General features: G+C 59.4%; 1 protein-coding gene across 1 annotated transcript in view; it reads right to left on the bottom strand.

The window, feature by feature from the left end:
- Positions 1-20238, bottom strand: part of PPFIA4 (PTPRF interacting protein alpha 4) — a gene marked incomplete at its 3' end in the record, with an annotated part of 62498 nt that overhangs the window by 32005 nt on the left and 10255 nt on the right. The window contains exon 2 of the mRNA XM_064635633.1: positions 539-1286. Coding sequence (XP_064491703.1) covers positions 539-775 — 237 coding nt within the window. The remainder of the gene's footprint in view (positions 1-538; positions 1287-20238) is intronic.

The raw sequence follows: 20238 nt of genomic DNA, 5'->3' as shown, positions 1-20238 counted from the left end.
AAGGGAAGGGGCCTTCCTGGCGTGGGAGAGGCCGAGGTGGGGCTGCCCTCCAGCAGTGGGGGAGGTGAGGGGTTAATGTCCCCACCTGGGGACTCTCAGTGCCCCTCAGGACCTCCTGCCATCCCAGGGAGTTGGCTGGAGGCAGCAGGCCGGATCCATTCCCCGGAATGTGCCGCCTGCTCCCCAGGAGCTGCTTCCCAAGGGACTGTCCCCTGGGGCGAGCGCAGGCTCTGGGGCTGCAGAGGACACCCTGGGCTGTCTCAGGAAGGTTTTGTCCCTTCTCCAAGACCATTCCCCGTGCACAGGGGGGACTGAACTTCCACACCTCCCCACTTGGACTCACAACGAGGGCTCCAAAGGGAAGGAGGTGTCTGAGCTGGCTGCGGCTCAGGAGAACCTCCAGGTTTTCCCACCGACCCGAGGTGGAACAAATCCGCTCAGAGCAGCTCCAGGCGCCCAAAGGCACAAGCTAAACCCCACATCCCGCAGCCCGAGGCCTCAGCGGAGGCTCCTGCCCGTCCCAGGGCCGGCTCCTTACCTGCGGGAGGGCGGAGTTGAGCTGCCTCTGGAGCTGGTCCCGCTCCCGGAGCGTCTCCTGCAGGCGGCTCTGGGTCACCGACAGCGTCTCGCGCGTCTCCCGCAGCGTGTCCAGCAGCTTGTCCCTCTCGTCCAGCATGTTCACCATCAGCTGCTCGAAGTCGGCGTCGGCCTCCGAGCCCTGGGGGGGCCCCAGGGGGTCCCCCTCGCTGATGGTGGGCATCACCTCGCACATCATGGCGGGGGGGCCGGTGGTGCCTGGGGGGTGGGCGCTGGGGGCCGGGGGGTTCGGGGCCCTGCTCACATCACCACGGGCCCCCACGGGCCGGGGGAGCCGGGGCAGGAGGGGGCAGCGGGGTGCTGGAGGTGGGGGGATCCCCCATCCCTTCGCCCGGGGGCTAGGCGGGGGTTGGCATCGCCCCGGCCGGGAGGGGGGGACGGCCTTGGCACCAGCGAGGTCCTCGGGGCCTCAGATCCCCCCGCTCGTCACTGCCACAGTCCTGGGTCACCTCTGGGTTGCCTCCTGGAGGGGCTGCAGCATCAGGGGCTGCTCAGAGCGGGGCAAAGTGACCCTTGAGGACTCATCCCAGTGGGGAGCCCAAGCCAGCAGCAGCACAGGGAGGGTCCGAGGGGTTTTGGGGCTGCCCAAGCATGTCTGGGGGCGATGGGCTGCTCTCCCTAAGGCTGGGCCAGGTGTCACTGCCCTCGTGGGAACGTGTCTCCGCTGGGCATTGCAGTTCCTCAAACACCTACAGGAGAAGGGACAGAGATCAGACCCCTCCTGCTGCCCTCAAAATGCCCGGGGGGCACCTGCCCAGCCCCCTTTGCCCTCCCATCAGACCCTCGAGGCTCAGGACCCACAGGAATGGGGCTGTGCTGGGTTGTACCACCCTGTACCCAACACACTGCACCCAGGATGGCATCGAGCTGCAGGGAACAGCACCCCCAGCACCAAAAATCCTGTAACCGCCTCTGGCATCCACATATCCTGGGCCAGGACCCTTTTCCCTCCCTGGAGCCCCCGGGCTGCCCAGGGACCCCACGGCCCGAGTGTTCTCCAGCCCCCAGGAATTCACATTCACAGAAAATCAGGCTTAAACCTGAGTCTGGCCCAAACCTGGCAAGGAAACATGGCTACAGATGAGTTGAATGATTGGATTAATGTTCCCCCCTCCATGTCCCCCTCCCTTGGCAGCAGCAGGACAGATGTGCTGGGCCCAGCTGCTCAGGAACAACTGAACTCCAGCACAGCCTCCCTGGACAAACCCTTCCCAGGGCATGGAGGTATCCCCAAATTCCTGCCCAGCACCATTCCCTGGCCAGTGCCAGGGAGGAGAGGTTGGAGGGAAGCGGCAGAGCCACCAACCTGGGCCTATGCTCAGGATTAAAGCACGGCTGGGCCTGTGGGTTCAGCACTTCTGCAGACCAAAACCATCACAGACAAGGTGCCAGGCGGGGATTTCTCCTGACACGGAGGCTTCAGCCCCCAGAAGTGAGGGTTCATGTGCCACTGCCACCCCCAGCCCCCCTGGGGACCTGCCCACCCCTCATCACCATCTGTGCCAGGGGACAAACCACGGGCAGGGCAGCAAAACACAACAGGGCAAGTGCAGAGTGAGGGTTGTTGCAGGGTGAGGGTTGATGCAGGGTGAGGGTTGATGCAGGGTGAGGGTTGTTGCAGGGTGAGGGTTGTTGCAGGGTGAGGGTTGTTGCAGGGTGAGGGTTGATGCAGGGTGAGGGTTGATGCAGGGTGAGGGTTGTTGCAGGGTGAGGGTTGATGCAGGGTGAGGGTTGTTGCAGGGTGAGGGTTGCTGGTCTAATGCTGCTTTTGTGGAAGTGCCCCCTGAAGTTCTCAAAACTTTACAGCAGATGTAACACTCAAGGACAGGGATGAATGTTCTGAGGCTGTGGCTGCCCCATCCCTAGAAGTGTCCCAGGCCAGGCTGGAGCAACCTGGGCTAGTGGGAGGTGGCCCTGCCCGTGGCAGGGGTGGGGTGGGATGAGCTTTGAGGTCCCTTCCTCCCCAAGGCATTCTAGGATTTGATGGTTCTGTGAACATCCCTATTTCACTTCCCTTTGAAACCAACACACACACATGGACATAAAGGCCCTGCACACAGCCCTGGGCTGGGTCAGCCTGTCCTGGCCTTTGGACTGGGATCAAAGCTCGTGTGTCCAACAGCTCCTGGCACAGCAGGGCACTGCCCCCCATCAAAGGTGCCTTTGTGCCCACCCAGGCCAAGAGAACTGGAGCTCTGCTCCTGGGCTGACATTGGCTCATCAGCCAATGGAGAGTTTGACACAAAAAACCCTCTAAAAATAGAGGAGCTCTGGCAGAAGCAGCAGCCCCTTGGTGTGCACCCAGCGTGCTGCCCTGACAGCTCTGGGACACCAGGGAGGAGGGACAGGGCTGTCCTGCAGGTGGGTGTCCTCCTCTCCCTTTATAGACTTGATCCCAGAGTGGGATAAAACTGTTCTGGAGCTCTGAGGGTTGTTCCTGCTCCTTCCTGGCTGCTGGGACATGGATGACCAGGAGAACTGAGCACCAAGGGTATCTCACCCCTGCAGCATCCCACAAAAACAGGGGCTGGCAGAGGAAAAGGACAGAGAGAGGGACCATTCCAGCCCCTGCTCTCCTTGGGTTGGGTTGGACATGAGCCTCAGCCCTGGAATTAAGCAGGTAAAATGCTCCCCAGCTCTCCTGGCCCAGATTAGCAGGGATAACCCCCCCTCACACACGTGGCCACAGCAGCAGCTCTCCTGGAGGGCAGATGTCCTGGGCTCCAGGGAGACCTGGGGCCGAGCAAAGCAGGAATCAGCCTCTCCCCAGGGCTCAGCCCTCTTAGTTTGAGGGCAAAACCCAAATGGGGTGACTTTTCCGCCCCATTTCACCGCTGTGCCTCTGCCTGTGGGGTGAGTGTGGAGAAAGAACGTCCAGGCTGGGGAGAGCAGACAGTGCCCAGGCACAGCATGAACAGCCAAACCAGCCAGGAACTGAGAGAATCAGCAGGTCAATTAAGAGACATTAATCAAGGCAGGAAGGAAGAGCCCTGCAAGCACTCAGGGAGGGGGAAATGCTGCGGGGAATGACCAAGCCACAAATCTGACCAGAGCAACGATGGGATGGAAATGAATCCCAGCTGCAAGGGAGAGACTCCCTCCTCACGAGGACACCCTGCAGGTGCCAGTCCCAGGGGGCTGTGGTGGCTCCCCCACGTCCCACAGGGGTGATCCAAGGGGCTGGACCCACGTGGTGCAGGAGGAGGGACAGGTTTACATCCAAGACCAGTTTTCTTTTTGCTCCCCCCACAGTGGAGCTCGGGCACTTTGGGAGTGGCTTTGGGGTTTTTTTTATCCCGTGTTTCACACAGGGATGCCCTGTTATCCCTGCTGTGCTTGAGGAGGGAGGCACCTCAGCCTGGAGAGGGTGAGCACAGGATCATGGGGACCTGATCCAGGATGGACTCATCCCACCCCCCGGCTCCCCAAAAGCCTCTGTGCTCTGTCCTCCTGAGGATGCTCAGCAAAGGTGAGAAATGGCACAAAACTGCCCAATTAGTGTCCAGTCTGTGGCAAAATTAGCGACCCAAAGCTCTTCCATGCCCAGGGGTTTTGGGGTGCCTTCCCTGGAGGGGGGTCACATTCCCCCCCTGACATTGTGGATTTGGAAGTGATTATTCCTGGATTCAACCACTGCAGCTTTCACTGCAAAAACCACAAATCCCAGGAGCACCTCAGACACCAGGAAGGTTCATCCCCAGAGTCAGGGCAGCTGCAAAGGTTTTATTCTTCAATTCTTTGCAGCTCTTCCTTTTTCACCGAACGAGGCTTAAAAATTCCAGGAGATATTCCATTTATTCCTTAATGTGTTCTGGCTTTTTTGTTAGTTAGGTTTTATACAAAACAGGAGTTTAAATTGTGGCATTCTTAAGTGAAAGGATGAGAGGAAAATGACCTTAAGATGAACTGGGAGAGGTTCAGATTAGATATTAGAGAAAAAAAAATGTTCCCTGAAAGAGTGGTCAGGCATTGGAGTGAGTTCCCAGGGAGGTGGTGGAGTCACCACCAGTCCACTCCCAGTCTCTGGAGGTGTTCCAGAGGCATCTGGATGTGCCCTGGGGATGTGGTTTAAGGGGGATTGTGGTGGTGCTGGGTTGATGGTTGGAGGTCTCCTCCAGGCCTGATGAGTCTGGGATTCTGGGATTCTGGGATTTGTGGTGGAAGCCAAGCCCAGGCTGGGGCTGATCCCTGCTGCCTTCCAGCCTTTGGGAGTGGGAACTGTGTTCAGTGAGCACAGGGATGTGCACACGGGGGCACAGACACAGCAACATCCATGCACAGGGAGCTCCTGCCGGGGGTCCCTACCCTCCAAATGAGCATCCCCTGCTCTCTGCACCCCCCAAACCTCGGGATTTTCCCCTTTCTCCAAAAGCAGCAGCGAATCCCCCATTCCCAGGCGCCTCCTCCCGCGGGTGGGTGACACCAGATGCTGTCCCTGCAGAGCTCAGCAGTGCTCAGGCAGAGCTGCAGGTCCAACCAGTCCCTTTTGAGGACCCTGGGGGACGTCAGGGTGGGTGACAGCCCAAACACACCCCGGCAGGGCAGAGCTGGAGCAGCCCAGGGCGTCAGAGGGCTCTGAGCTCATCACCACCACCAGCAAAACCTCTCAGCTGCCTCCGGTAAAACCACCTAAAAATGCTGCTGCCTGGGCTTAGAGGGCCTTAAGTGATGGGATAATCACGGGGTAGAGGCGTGAGGATGCGAGGAGACAGCTGGTGAGCTGAGAAAACAGACACAGCCCCAGCCCTTGGCTGGGTATTTTTAGCCCCGCGGGGCTGCCAGGCACAGACTTGCTGAGAGCGGGTTTCTTGCCAGGGAAAACGTGCTCGTTCACCAGCCCTGCCCCCTCCGCCCCGAAAATGATGCTTTTCCCCACTTTTTGGGCTGGAAAGCAGCGGTCACACGTAGAGAGGCTGGTTCCCAACACAGGGGGTGGAGAGCACAGGGGAGGGGGTTTGCCCTCGAGCCAATGGTTTGCTTGGAGGGTTTTTTGCCCTCGAGCCGGTGGTTTGCTGGGCACAGACCTGCTGGGAGTCACAGGGGAGGGTTTTCTGCCCTCGAGCTGCTGGTTTGCTTGGCACAGACCTGCCAGAATCAGGCTGCCCGTGGGATGTTGGGTGCCAGGGAGCACCCTGGCTTTCCCTTCCCAACGAGGGCGAGAAGCACACCCAGCATTCACCCACCCCCCAGGGAGGACAGAGCCAGTGTTTTCCCTCTCAACAGCTTCACCCTCAGCTCAGCCCCGACAGGAGAAAGACAAAACCTCTCGTGGCTCTGTCAGCAGGATTATCACCCCAGCAGGCAGCTGGCAAAGAGGGTTTCAGGCACACCTTGGAGGCAGAGGGATTGATCAGCCCCCAAAAAGTCACTTTGATCTTTTCCACTCCTGAAAAATCCTCATCAGCTGCCCAACCAGATCCTGGAAGAGCAGCACAGTCAGGGGGGCAGAGCCCACGCCAGCATCCCTTGCTTCCACATTCCCCTGCACCCAACCAGCCCCAGATGGGGTCCAGCACCCACACTGACCCTTCCCAGCACCCACAGACCCCTTCCCAGCACCCACACTGACCCTTCCCAGCACCCACACTGAGACCTTCCCAGCACCCACAGACCCCTTCCCAGCACCCACACTGACCCTTCCCAGCACCCACAGACCCCTTCCCACCACCCACACTGACCCTTCCCAGCACCCACACTGACCCTTCCCAGCACCCACAGACCCCTTCCCAGCACCCACACTGACCCTTCCCAGCACCCACACTGAGACCTTCCCAGCACCCACACTGACCCTTCCCAGCACCCACACTGACCCCTTCCCACCACCCCCACTGACCCTTCCCAGCACCCACACTGACCCTTCCCAGCACCCACAGACCCCTTCCCAGCACCCACACTGACCCTTCCCAGCACCCACACTGAGACCTTCCCAGCACCCACACTGACCCTTCCCAGCACCCACACTGACCCTTCCCAGCACCCACACTGACCCTTCCCAGCACCCACACTGACCCTTCCCAGCACCCACACTGAGACCTTCCCAGCACCCACACTGACCCTTCCCAGCACCCACACTGACCCTTCCCAGCACCCACACTGACCCTTCCCAGCACCCACAGACCCCTTCCCAGCACCCACACTGAGACCTTCCCAGCACCCACACTGACCCTTCCCAGCACCCACACTGACCCTTCCCAGCACCCACACTGACCCTTCCCAGCACCCACAGACCCCTTCCCAGCACCCACACTGACCCTTCCCAGCACCCACACTGACCCTTCCCAGCACCCACACTGAGACCTTCCCAGCACCCACACTGACCCTTCCCAGCACCCACACTGACCCTTCCCAGCACCCACACTGACCCTTCCCAGCCAGATCCAGGAGGGAGAAGGAAGGTGATGCCCTTCTGCTGTTGGTTTTTCCTTGCAGGACTCCTTCCTGCACCTCTTCCCTGTGACACTGTGTTAGAGGGGATCAGGGACGGGCTGCAAAAGTGTCACATCCTGATATTCCCAGCGAGCTCATCCCAACCCCTGCTCCTGCAGGCACAGCCATGTCCCAGCATGACTCCTCCCCACGGTCACTGAAGCCAGACACCACTTTGGAAACACTGATCCTCCCAGTGTGCTCAGGGAAGGTCAGTCCTGCCCCACAGAGCAGTTCCACAGCTCGTGGGTGGCACAGCAGGAACACCCCCAGCTCCTGCACCCACCCACAGAGCCCACGCCCCATTTCACCCTCAGTGGGAGACGACACGATCAGAGGCTGGGAACAGGGATGTTATTCCTGTTGGGAATGCTGAAGGGCCCTGGCTCCACAGTGGGAATTGCTGGTTTAAGTGCAGGATGCAGAAATGGAAATGTTCCCCCACAGCAAGTCTTGGAGATGCTTTTGCCAAGTGCTCATGTGGGTCACGGGCTGGGATTTCACCTCCCAAGACATTTCTGCACCATTGAGACCTCAGGAGAGGAGCTGCTCGTGCCACAGTGCCCAAATGTCTGCACTAGGGACACTCCATGTGTGCCAGGAGCTCCTGAGATCACCCTCCACAGCCCCAGGGCCCCTCTCCATCCTTCCTCTGCTCCCTCCATCCCTGTGCTCTGGCACAGGCACCTATCCATGCACTCCACAGGTTTCTCACAGCCCCACAAGCCTGGCCCTGAGCAGGATGAAGCCTCCTGGCTCCTCCATCCCGGGTGATCCACTGAGGGGAAAAAGCTGCTTTTCAAGAGGAAAACCAACGTGCAGATACAGCTTTTCTCCCCAAGTCCCCACATCTATCCCTGGGGATACACTGTGGCCTCTGGGGCCCTCCAGTGCCCTGAGAAGGACAAGGAAGATCCAATATTCCATGGGGCCCATCTGGTGACAGTGCTCCCACGTTCCCCACCGGCAGGGAAGGGCACAGATGGCACCTGGCTGCTGCCAGGGGCAGCCCGTGGCCAGGACACCCAGGGATAATAAGGGAAATGAGGCATTCTGGCAAGAAAGAAGGTGCCAGTTTTCAGCAGCAAGGGATGAGATTCCCACAGCAAAGGGGGAGAGGGATCTGCTGAGGGGGGACCCAGGAAAAGGTGCAGCAGTTCCTCCTCCCCCATCCAGGTCTGGGAAGCCTCCTGTGGGGTCCCCACACCCGCAGCAACGTGTCCTTTGGCTCCTTGCTGGAGATGCCACTGTGGCAGAGGAGGATATTTGGGCAGCACCTGCAGGGTCTGGACCCGTCCCAGAGGTGTCGGGAAGCCGTGGGTGCCCCTAAAGCAGGGACACAGAGGACACTGCAAGGAATAGAAGGCAGCTACTCCCCATTTCTTCCCTCCAAGGACACAATTCTGCCCCAAAGGTTTGCTCCAACCCCAAAAAGCAGTTCCCATCTCAGCCTTTGCTCCCTCCAAGCTGCTGAACCAGAGGAGAAACCGCGAGGAAAAATGTCCGGCTCCGGCTGTTTCTGTGCAGAGAGGAGTGAGCTTTGGTATTGCACTGATATTTATACTTCCCAGTGGGAGGGGAGGCATTACACACCACTTCCAGAGGGTATTTTCAGACAGCCACCTGCTCCTCACCATTGTGCAGGAGCACAATTGTTCTGCACCAAAACGCTCCTCAGACGAGGAGCAGAAACCTCTGCAGGGTCCTCCCACCCGGGGGTCAGTGCAGGGGTGGGGACACCCTGACAGGGGCTGGCACCTCAAATCAGCCACATGTGACAGTTCACAGGACTGTGTCACCCTTGTAGGGGCCATGTTGTGGGTCCTGCCTCAGTTTCCCTGTTCCCCAAACGGGCCCTGTGTCCCCCCCTGACCCCGGAGAGAGGAGTGATCCCAGTTTATTGCTGGGAGGAACTGTCGGGGTAAAGCCACACCAACACACAAACCTCCTGCCTTTGCACTCCAGGGGGAGATGACAGACAGGAACGAGCCTTGGAAGGGCTCCAAAGGGATGATCCCTCTGACAAGTGGGATCCCAAAGCCCGGCCAAGGGATTCAGCGAGCCCGGGCTCACCCTCAGGCTGCACAGGATTGCAACAGCCAAAAACACGGCTGGGAGGAGGGAGGACGAGTCTGAGGGTGCTGCTAAACCTGTGGGGATCCCTGGAGCCCACGTGGGAGCAGGTGAAGCCCAGGAATATGGAATATGGTCATGGGAATATGGAACACTGTCACCATCTCAAGCTGGATTTCACCCTGGGGGACACCTGCCCCAGTTGGCAGAAGGGGTTCCCCCAAACCACTGGAAACACAAACCAAATCCCCCAAATCCCTCACAACCCCACTGGCAGCACCACTGTAACAGTGGGACTGCGGCAGGGCTGGAGGAATCCTGATTCCTCCAACGGGAGAGAGGTGGGACAGCCCTGGGTGCCCTGAGCCTGGAAGGGAGGAGAGGGATGCACCCAATGCACACACTGAGCTCATCCCTCTGCACCCAGACCCACCCACAGGGACAAGGAGGGGAATTAAGGGCAGCCAACCCAACTCAAAAGAGTCACAACACTGGGTACAACCATCTCCTCTCCAGGAGCTGCTCTGCTCCCCAGCCCTGGGGGGCACGGGGCCCGTTCATCCTTCTGTTCCCATAACTCTGCAACCAAACCTCACATTCTCTGCTCTCTTAGGCCAAAGTCACAGAATCCCAGAACCACAGGATGGTTGGGGTTGGAAGGGGCCCCTGGAGATCACCCAGTCCAACCTGGAGAGCTAAATCAATCAAAGATTAAGCAGAGGTTTAAGTTATCTTCAACTAAAAATTGATGTTGATGTATTGTAGCAATAAAATATGAAACTATTTCAAAGATTGTTTAAGTAAAAGAAGTCTAGGTTACCTTTAACTAAAGATTAATGTAGTAAGAATAAAATGATTGACTGTCAAGGAGGGGCTTGAGACGTTAAAGAGACTAAAAGCTCACGAAATCCTTGTTTCAGTGGAGTGTTTCTGGAGCAGGTGACACAGGAACTCATCCAGGTGGGTTTGGGATGTCTCCAGAGAGGGAGACTCCACGCCCTCCCTGGGCAGCTGTTCCAGGGCTCTGCCACCTCCATGGAAAGCAGTTCTTCCCCACACTGAGAGTCTTTGACTTCTGCTTCATTCCAGGTTGTTTTGAACCAGCAGCAGAGGGAAAGGCAACCACAACCTTCTCTTCCAGAGGCAGCACATGGAGGTGAACCAGCCCCTGGATGAATCTGCTGAGGAAGGGAGCTCTGGGAACTCAGAGAAGGGGCTGGTTTGCAGCCCAAGGGGGTGCAGACACTTCTGGGAGGGAACAAGGCTCAGGGAATCAGGTTCCAACCACGGGGAGAAAACCCTGTGCTGGTCACAGACGTGGCATCGCTGCAGAGCCCCCTCCCCTCTGGGACAGGGAGGTTTGTGCCTCAGTTCCCTCACGAGCAGGGCACAACCCCAACCCCTGCCGAGGCGCCGAGGGGTGCCTGGTGATTTTCCATGATTTCACTGGAGGTTTTGCCACGGGCACATCCCCCCACCCCCCCCGCCCCCGGGACACTTGTGATGAGGAGTTCTCTCATCTGGGAGCCTGTCAGGCCCGGAGCCGGGGCCTCCTCCTCGCTGCCAAAGCAGCCCCTGCCCTGCTTTAGTCACACACTGGGAGCACTCGCTGGTGCTAATTTATTCAGTGACGGGGGAAGAGTCACCAGCTCGAAGGGGGATGAGGGAATCTGTGCCACGGGTGCCCCTGAGCCCTGGGGAATGGTGCAGAGGTGCCTCTTCACCCTCCCCCCCAAACCCTGGTACCCACACACAGCTCATTCCCAGCCCAGGGGACACGGGAGGTGCTGCTTGTGAAGCTCCCCTGTGCAAACACCGTGTGCATCCCACCCTGAGCAGCTCCCATGTGAAGCTCCCCTGTGCAAACACCGTGTGCATCCCACCCTGAGCAGCTCCCACGCCTTGGCTGCCCCAGATCCGGGGTTCCCGCCGCGTCCCCCATCCCGCTGGAATCCCTTCCACACCCCAAGCACATCCCTCCCTGCCATGAGCCTGTGCAGTAACAATCACTCCCACAGAGCTCCTGCACCTCCACCCACTCCCCAGGATAAAATCTGGCCACCGAGCCCACGAAGGGTGGAAAGGGGAAGTGGCTCAGGGAGCTCCCCTGGGTCCGGAGGGAAATCCTGCTCCCTGCCCCTCTCAGGCAGGTTGTCAATGTTTTCCCACTACAGAATCCCAGAATGGTTTTGGAAGGGACCTTAAAGCTCATCTCATTCCATCCCCCTGCCGGGGGCAGGGACACCTTCCACCAGTCCAGTTTGCTCCAGGCCCTGGAGCACCCAACCACCCTTCCCCAGACCCCAGATGATGAGTGGTGATGAGGGAGAGCCCAGAAAGATAATTTGGAGTCAGAGAAGAGGCAGACTGGGCTTTCAGTGTGAAATTTGGGAACTGTCAGAGGGTATCCAGAGCCTCAGTGCTGCTGGCTACAGGCTGGACCATGGCAGGCTCAGGAACACGTCCCTGCACCACACTCAGGAGGGTCTCAGAGCCAACACAACCTGAGGGGGGACAGCAACGGTCCTGGAGCACAACCACCACCCAGGGGAGGCCCCCAGAGCTCAGCAGGTCACCATCAACCACCAAGGCAGCGAGATCTGTGCCCCAACCTCCCCTCTGCTCCCCATCCCATGTGCTCCCCACCCAGGGCTCCCCAGATCCACCAGGACATCATTTCCCTCCACTCTCCCAAAACACAGGTTTTAGTCCCTCCAGTTCCAGAAGAGTGGTGACATCATGGCTTGGGCATTGGGTGACCCCAAACAGAGGCACCTCAGACAGTTTTGGTACCTCAAGAGAGGGGGGGTTCCCCTTGTGTTCATCCCTCCTGCTCCCCCTTCCCTGTGCTGAGGAACCTCAGGAAGTTCCTCAATCCCTCTCCTGACGGTGCAGTCAAATCCTGAAGAGCCTCCACCCACCTGCAGATGTGCTGTGGTGGATCTGAATCTGGGATTCCAGGGAGATTCTCTGCTCCCAGGACAACCAGGCCAGACCCAGATTCAGCACAGCCCTGCAACACCCACAGGGAAAAGCCCCAGGACCCCCCCCGAGCACCTGCACTGGGACACGTGGGGGGACAGGATCCCAGAGCTGGGGTCACTCAGCTCCAGGCAGGACAAGGATCACGGGGTTCATTCCCTGCTGGTCAAAATCTGCTCTTCCTTCCAAGCATCCTCATGCCAGGAATAACTACAGGCCTCCCTCCAGGCCAGAAGGGGAGGATGTCCCCAAGGGGCTTGGAAGGGGAGGATGAAGCTGGTAGAGGAACACAGGAGGCAGGACTGGTCCCAGCAAGGAGTAGGAGGAGATGGGGACACTCCCAGTCCAGGCTGGAATTACCCTGCTGCTGTTCCCACGAGGGCAGTGCCAGTGTCAGCTCCCGAGGTCTCATCCCTGCCACCCACCACAAGTGACAGGGACAGCTGGGGACAGGGACATTACAGGGTGGCTGGGGGCAAGGCAGGGACACTGCAGCTCTGCTCTGTGTCACCCACAGGGAGCAAGTTCAAGGCTTCAACCCACACCCTTCATGTGCAAAACCAGCCCTGGGACAGAGCCCCCCAGGACAGAGCCACCCGGGCACTTCCAGGACAGAGCCCCCCGGGACAGAGCCCCCCGGGCACTCCCAGGACAGAGCCCCCCGGGACAGAGCCCCCCGGGCACTCCCAGCTCTGGGCACTCCCAGCTTCGGGCACTCCCAGCTCTGTCCCGAGTGCTGGAGGAGCTGGACAGCTCCTCGGGAAGGGCTGCAGGAAGGACTCATCCCACAGCTGCCCTGCATTTTAAGCCTCATTTCTTGCCAGGAGCACTTTTTGGTGGAGGCTCTGCCCCTGCACAGCCCCGGAGGTCGTGCCAGCCTCTGGTCCTGGAGATGCTGTGCTTTGAGAACAGAGGGGAGAAGGAAAGATCCGAGTTGTTTCTCTTTAGGAGAATGGTGGAATTAGCTCAGGCCTTACCAGGCACCAGAGGAACCACAGAAAGCACCTCAAAAATAGCCTGCCATGGAAAAAGCTCCATCTGGAGCTCCCTCCTCCTAGACAGAGTTCACAAGGAAGATGTAAAGGTAGGTAAGTGCAGTTCCCTCCAGAGACCCCAAGTACTGCAGAAGCTCAGGAAGGATAAATCAAGCTTTTTGTGAATAAAAAAGCTGTGTTAGACCCAGCAGGGAGTTCTGAGGGCTTCACCCAGCTCCACCAGCCCCTCCTTCCCCACTCTCTGCACTACCTGGCAGCCCCCTACCCCAGGTAATGACCCCCGTGGCTCAGGGGGCAGAGAGGTCACCGAGGTGGAGCAGGACTGGATGGTCTCGAGGGCAGAGCAGCCCTGGACACCAGCCAGCTCCTCACCCAGGGTGGTCCCATCGTGCCTGAGCCACCAGGGACGAGGTTCCCGTCCCATCTGGAGCTCTCACCACGCCTGGCTGGTGATCCTGGCACCCATCCTGCTGCCACAGAGCTAGCACTGCCTTCCCTGCTCCTCTGCACCAGCCCCTGGCTGAGGGATGCTCAGCACCACGGTGGATGAGAGGGATGGGCCAGAGGAAATAGGGAATGCAGGGCCCCAGCTCTGCTCCCCTGGCTTGGGGGGTTGGAAAAAACACCAAGAGCTTCAAACCAAGGGAACCAACACACAACTGCTCCAGCAAGCATGGGGAGGGTGGTTGGTGGTTTGCAAAGGGTGGCAGCTCTGCTCTGGGTCAGCAGAGCTCTGCTCTGAGCAGGGACCAGCACAAAAAACAGGCTGGGCATTAGTTCAGCTCAGTTTCCAGCTCCTTCCCTCTTCCAATGTCAGCCCTGCAGGGAGCTGGGCATCACCCTGGGCACAGCCCCTGCCTGGCACCCAGAGCCCCGGGAGCTCCTGCTCTCATCCCCACTGTGCCTCCCACAAGGGCCCATGGCCATGCCCAGCTCACCAAAAAGGGGGCCCCAGCCACGCCATGTTTGCACCCATCACCCCCAAAGGGTGTCCAAAACACACCCACCTCTGTTGTGCCCCTCAGCACAAAGCCCCCTGACACACAGCACTGTGCCACCCCCCAGCACTCCCACAGAGTCACAGAAAATCCCAGGTATGCTGAGCTGGAAGGGACCCACAAGGACCATCCAGTCCAACCCTCAGCCCTGCACAGGCCCAGCCCCAGTGTCCCACCCTGTGCCCCAGAGGATCATCCAAACCCTCCTGGAGCTCTGGCAGCCTTGGGGCTGTGCCCACTGCCCTGGGGAGCCTGGGCAGTGCCCAACCAGCCTCTGGGGGAAGAACCTTTTCCTGAGATCCAACCTGAGCCTGCCCTGACACAGCTCCAGCCCTTCCCTGGCTGCTGTCCCTGCTCACCCAGAGAACTTTGGGGAGCTCCTGCACACACTGAGTTCACAGAATCCCAGACTGGTTTGGGTTGGAAGGGACCTTAAAGCCCATCCAGTGCCACCCCCTGCCATGGGCAGGGACACCTCCCACCAGCCCAGGTTGCTCCAAGCCCCGTCCAACCTGGCCTGGGACACTTCCAGGGCTGGGGCAGCCACAGCTGCTCCGGGCAACCTGAGCTGCAGCAAGTGGCCCTGTGGCCAAGCACTGGGACAATCCCCCCGACCACCCCAGGGGGAAGTGAGAGCAGGACCTGGCTGATGCATGTGAGGCATCACCAGGAGGGGAGGAACACATTTTTGCAGCTCAGCAGGCTTTTAAAGGAATTAAAAGCAGGTAAATACATTTAAAGTGGGTAAATACAGCACGACTGGCTGGCAGTGGGGGTTTCCACCCTGGTCCCACTGTTTGGAGCAGTGGTCCCATGGACACTCAAACACGGGGTGGCCAGGACACCTTAAAATCCCTGGAGGGGGAATGGAAGGGAGGGGATGACCCAGTGCACTGGAAAACATCTCCTGCCAGAGCTGAGATGTCGTGCACTCTCTGTTGAGAGCCAACAGCACATCAAAGCTCACGAGGTGAAAGGACACGCGGGGTGGGGAGTCCCTGTGCACACACAGCCCAGCACAGCAGCCGAGCCAGCACCTTCTGAGGGGTCAGGGACCATTTCTGCAGACAGACTTAAATTTCTGGCTTCTTTACAGCACAATTTTGGACCCTGGACACCCCACCACTGGCAAAGGTTGGGCCAAGCAGAACTCAGTGCTGGCTGGGGGTGGATCAGCTCGTCCCAGAGCACGTCAGCAGTGCCAGTGCTGCTGCAGCCCCTCCAGGGCAGCACAGCAAGAAAAACCAGCATGTGTCAGGGCTGGGTGGGCTGCTCACCCGAGCAGAAGTGGCTCCCTGCCCAGCCCCCCATGCTGTGCCCTCCCCTCCTGCCTGCCCAGGTTCAGGTGCTGCCTGTGGGCACCAACCCACCCAAGGTGACCTTTCCCTGTCGTGCCAATCCAGGGCACTGCTGAGTGATGCTCAGGATGTGAACACCCGACAGACAGAGCTCCCTGCCCTTGTCTCCCTGGGTAAATGCACCAACTGATCTTCACCAGCTCTGGAAGGGGCCTGGTTTGGACAGACACCAGCCCTTCCCTGCCTAAACACAGCGATTCCAGGCCAGCTCATCCGAGCAGGGATTGCTGCTGGGATTCACCTCTCACCACCCACATCAGGACCTTCAGCCCACGCAGGCAGAGCAGCAGCACCTCCCTCATGCAGAATCCACCCAGTGCAGGAGCTCAGAAGGGTTGGATTCACCCTGGATCCCACACGCTGGAACTGGAGGGGGGATTTTTGTGCCCTGCCCTTTGCAGAGCGTTCGGTCCTGCTGGAGAACGGGGAGCACTCTGGGCTGGATGAGCCTCAGGCAAAGCATTCCCAGCAGCTAACACCCACCCTGTATATCTTCCATGGACATGGCACAGCATGAAGGGCTGTCCAAAGACACCTTCACCCCTCCAACATCACAACCACAGCTCAGCAAAGCCACCTCCACCTCCCCGGACCTGCTCGGGGTAACTCCAGGGCTGGGCTCACATCCAGCACGAGACGCTCCCACTCCAGACGTGAAGTGAACCTGGACAAGGTTCATCTCTCCCTACACCAAAAGCCACCTTCCTCCCAGGCACTGCACCCCTGTGGCACCTCCATGTGTCCAAATCCTTCCATGCATGGAGCAGTCATGGATATGAGCCCACCTCGCTCCTCGCTCTCAAGGGGTTTCCAAAGAGCACCAGCCAAGACTGAAGGCTGAAAGAAGATAAGGACCAACCAAATCTTCCAGAGATATGGTGGAATCTAGTTCCTGAGGTCCAGGAACCAAACACCCTCCCAAATCGGGTCTCACCGTCTCCTCTGCCCTTTGCCATCTTCCAGCTGTGTCTGGTCTGGGGAACCTGAGACAGGACAAGGGCTTCTGGGTCAGCCCTGGTCTCATGAGGGGGAACAGATGGGTTTTCTGGTGGGACTGATGTTCTGAAAAGCAATTACACATGAAGACATCCCCAACAGAGTACGCTGTGCTCTGGCCCGGAGCCCAAGTCATCCTGGGTTTGGATTTTAATTAGCCCCGTTTTGGTATCTGCTCTCTCTTCCCTCCAGATAATGATTTAATTATTACAGACATGTCTTCGAATTAGCAGCTTCCTCAGCGGATTATTCAGCCGGGATCTCCTCAGTCACAGAGCCCAGCTCACCACCAGCACAGGAGAGGCTGGAGAGAGCAAAGGAAAACCCAAACCCTTCCTGGAAAGAGGGACCACACGAGCACCCAGGCGAGCAGGGCCCCCTGCCAAGCCCTTCTCCTGCATTTAGGGATGACCCACAGCTGGCTGAGACACCTCACCCCAAAGCACACCCCAAACATCAGCACCAGGCAGGGCCATGGTGGCATCAAGGCTGGCCTTGTCTTCCCACCACGAAGCCTTTGCACCCAGCAAAGGTTCCACAAGGAGGAGAAGGGGTCAAGCAGGGTGACAGGGATGCAGGATGAGGGGGGACATGGAGCCACCTCTGTGCCTCCCCCTCTGAGGGGATCCCACATTTGGGGATCCCCCAGGAGAAGGGAGTTCATGGGGACCCGGTGAGGTCATTGCTGGACCACAAGTGTCCCTGTGCTCTTTGCAGGGTTGGTGTCACCCAGCGAGGCCCCCACATTGGGAAAGACCCCAGGGGAGGTGGGACAGGCAGGGAACAAGGTGTGGCAGGTCCAGTCTCCTTTCCCAGCAGTGGGACTGGGCAGGGGCCACGCTGAGGTCCAGCAAGGCTCCAGGCCCGGGGGATGAAGGCTGGATAAGAACAGCAGAGCAGGCTGCCTAAAATAAACACCAGAGGTAAATGCAAAGTGAAGGACGTGGTCCAGAGAGGGGGGAACGTCAGAGTGCAGCTCTGCAGCACGACCTGGGGCCAACAGCAGTAACTCACCTGCAGGAAGGCCAAGGCCTGGCTGAACAGGCTGATTCCTCACTGCCAGACCCAGGCAGAGCATCCCCACGCTGCAGGAATTCAGTCAACCCTCCCCTCAGCCTGGCACAGTCCCTGTCCCCAGGCCAGGCTGGGTCAGGAGGGGACACGCTCCCGAGGTGCCCCAGCCCTCGCTGCAAAGGGCATCGAGCTCCAAGGACACACCAGGAAGTGCTTTGGTCCTTCTACACCGAGGCACTCAAGCCACTGACTCCTCACTGTGCTTCTCCCAGGACCCCCGAGCTCTCCAGCAGAGCCACAGTCCCCCAGCACTGCCAGGGAACCAGATCTGCAGCAGCCACTGGAAAAGCTCTACCGCCTCTCCCTGCTGTAGCAGCGGAAAATCTCCTCTGGCTGCTCTGTCACTGCAGTTCACACTCCAACAGATCAGCTCAAACCAGCTGCAGCTCCTGCTGCTGCAGGAGAAGCCCTCGAGCACAGCCACGCGTGAGGCTGCGGTGGAACGCGCAGCCCGGGCCTGCCAGAGCCCAGACCAACCCCACGCTGGTGAGGCTGGAGAGACTCCCCTCCTCTGGATCCCCTCCCGAACTCATCAGGCAGGCAGCACAAACAGCCTGGTGCTGTGGCCTGCTATCCCAGCTCGCTGGGCTGGGGGTGCAGCCCTGCTGCCCCCGTGTTCCCGGGGGATCCACAGCCCTGTTCTCTGGGGGATGAGCCCCAGCCCGCTGCACCACCGACCCCTGCACTGTGTCCCCTGGGGCACTGCCCGGCTCTGTCCCCTCCACAGCCCCCACGAGCCCCCCAGCACTCCAAGTATTTCAACCCTGTCAGACCTGCAAAAAGACCAACATGCTTGAGAGCAAGCTGGGGGAGAGAAAGGCCGTGATGAAACCAACCCTTTGGTTTAATTTCCTTAAGAAACCAGGCTAAAGGAGATGGGAGTGGAAGTGACACACGAGAGAAAGGCAGAAGGATTTTCATTAACCCGATCAAACCTCCTGGAATGTGATAAGAGGCAATAACAGACACCTCCCCTCTGGCCAAGGACAAAGAGAGGCTTCCTAGTTATGAAGAAGAGCAAGAAAATTGGAGTAGAAGAAAGGAAATGACTCGAAAATGGCTGAAATGTCAGATGTTATTAAAAAGCCTTCACCTGGAGAGAAATAATGACCGATGAGAAGAGGGAGATGACGGGGGAAGCTGGACAGATGGGGAACAAGAGGGATGGGGGGAGCAGGCACCTGGGAACGGCTCTGAAAGCCACCCTGGTGACTACAGGGGTGGGCTGACTTCTGGAGGTGTGCCCGTGGGGAATTTGGGGTGCTGAGAGGCCGTGCTGGCAGAGAGGTGACAGCACTGCAGGTGACAGCAGCCCCAGGACAACCTCCCCCACCCTGGACCAGCGAGTCCCCAAATCCCTCCATACTTTGGAACCATCCTTCCAGAGGCCTCATCCCGCTCTCCTGCCGCCCCCTGGGCGGCTCTGGCGCTGTTCCAGCGCCGCGGGGTCCCTGCCCTGCCCGCCCGAGGACAGGAATGCGGGAATGCCACCTTCGCTTCCTCGGGGCGCCGGCAGCGCCGGCAGCACAGCCGGGAATCCAGCGGGCAGAATCCCGAGTGGAAAAGCAACCTGAGCAGTGCGAGGGGACACCCACAGCCCCGAGCCCCCCAGGGACCCCCCCACCCGCAGAGGAGCGGAGCCGGAGCATCCCCAGCCCGCGGGGCCAGCGCGGGGGAGGAGTGCGGGGCTGTGGCAGTCACGCAGCACTGCGGGACCGCCGAGCGGAGGCAGCTCCATCCCCGCCGGGGCCGGGCTGAAGTCCCGCTGCTCTCGTTCCCCCGCCGCTGACACAGCCCCCTGATCCTGCTCCCGGCGCTCCCTGCCCTCCGCAGCCATCCCCCTCTCCGGCATCTCCCGAGTCCCGCAGGCGGGAGCAGATTCCCCGCACAGCCTCCCCTCCTGGCACCCCTCCACCGCCTCCCTGCCACCCCCGCGCTGGGTTTGCAGACAAAACCCCTCAAACCCCCTGGTAGAGCCACCCTGCACAACCCCTGCTCTCCCCAGCCCTCCAGGGATGAGGACACGCGTGTGCTGAGCCCTCCAGGGATGAGGACACGCGTGTGCTGAGCCCTCCAGGGATGAGGACACGCGTGTGCTGAGCCCCCCCCACAGACACGTGTGTGCCGAGCCCCACACGGACATGCACTGCACCAGAGTCACTCTGGACCTCACAACAGTCACTTTCTTGGGAAATGGGGAGAATCAGGAGCCAAATCTCACACGTCTCCTACCAGAACAAGGCTGAGGGTGGTGTGGAGCTGGGAGCTGGGGCTGCACAGTGGTTGGGCACTTTCAAACCCAGACTATCATCTCCAGAGGGAGACAAGGAGGCAATAAAGCTGTCATGGGGCCCACCACCACCTCCAGCATCCTCCTCCCACCAGTGTGCACCAGTTCTCCCCTGCCAGCCCGCTCTGCTTACTGGGATCACCAGCCTGTCCTGGCCCTGTGAGTCCTCCCAGATTTACAGAAGTTTTGGTATCACGAGTGCACTTGGCAGCTGCCCCAGAGTGGATCGGCCTCAATCCAAGCCATGGGAATGGGCAGGGGCAAAAAGGGGACCATGGAGGTCCCAGCTGCCCCAGAGACTGGTTAAACTGGGTGCTCACAAGCAGCTCCCCACCATGGTTTAGTGGGCTTTAGGTTGAAGTTGGACTTGGTGATTTTAAAGGTCTTTTCTAACCATAATGATTCTGTGATTTGGGGATAAATCCTGCAAATTCTCATGCTTTTGGGAG

The sequence above is a fragment of the Pseudopipra pipra genome, chromosome 25 (assembly GCF_036250125.1).
Source record: "Pseudopipra pipra isolate bDixPip1 chromosome 25, bDixPip1.hap1, whole genome shotgun sequence".
Lineage (NCBI taxonomy): Eukaryota > Metazoa > Chordata > Aves > Passeriformes > Pipridae > Pseudopipra > Pseudopipra pipra.
Note: the sequence above shows the minus strand (reverse complement) of the source record. Positions and strands in the feature narration are given on the sequence as shown.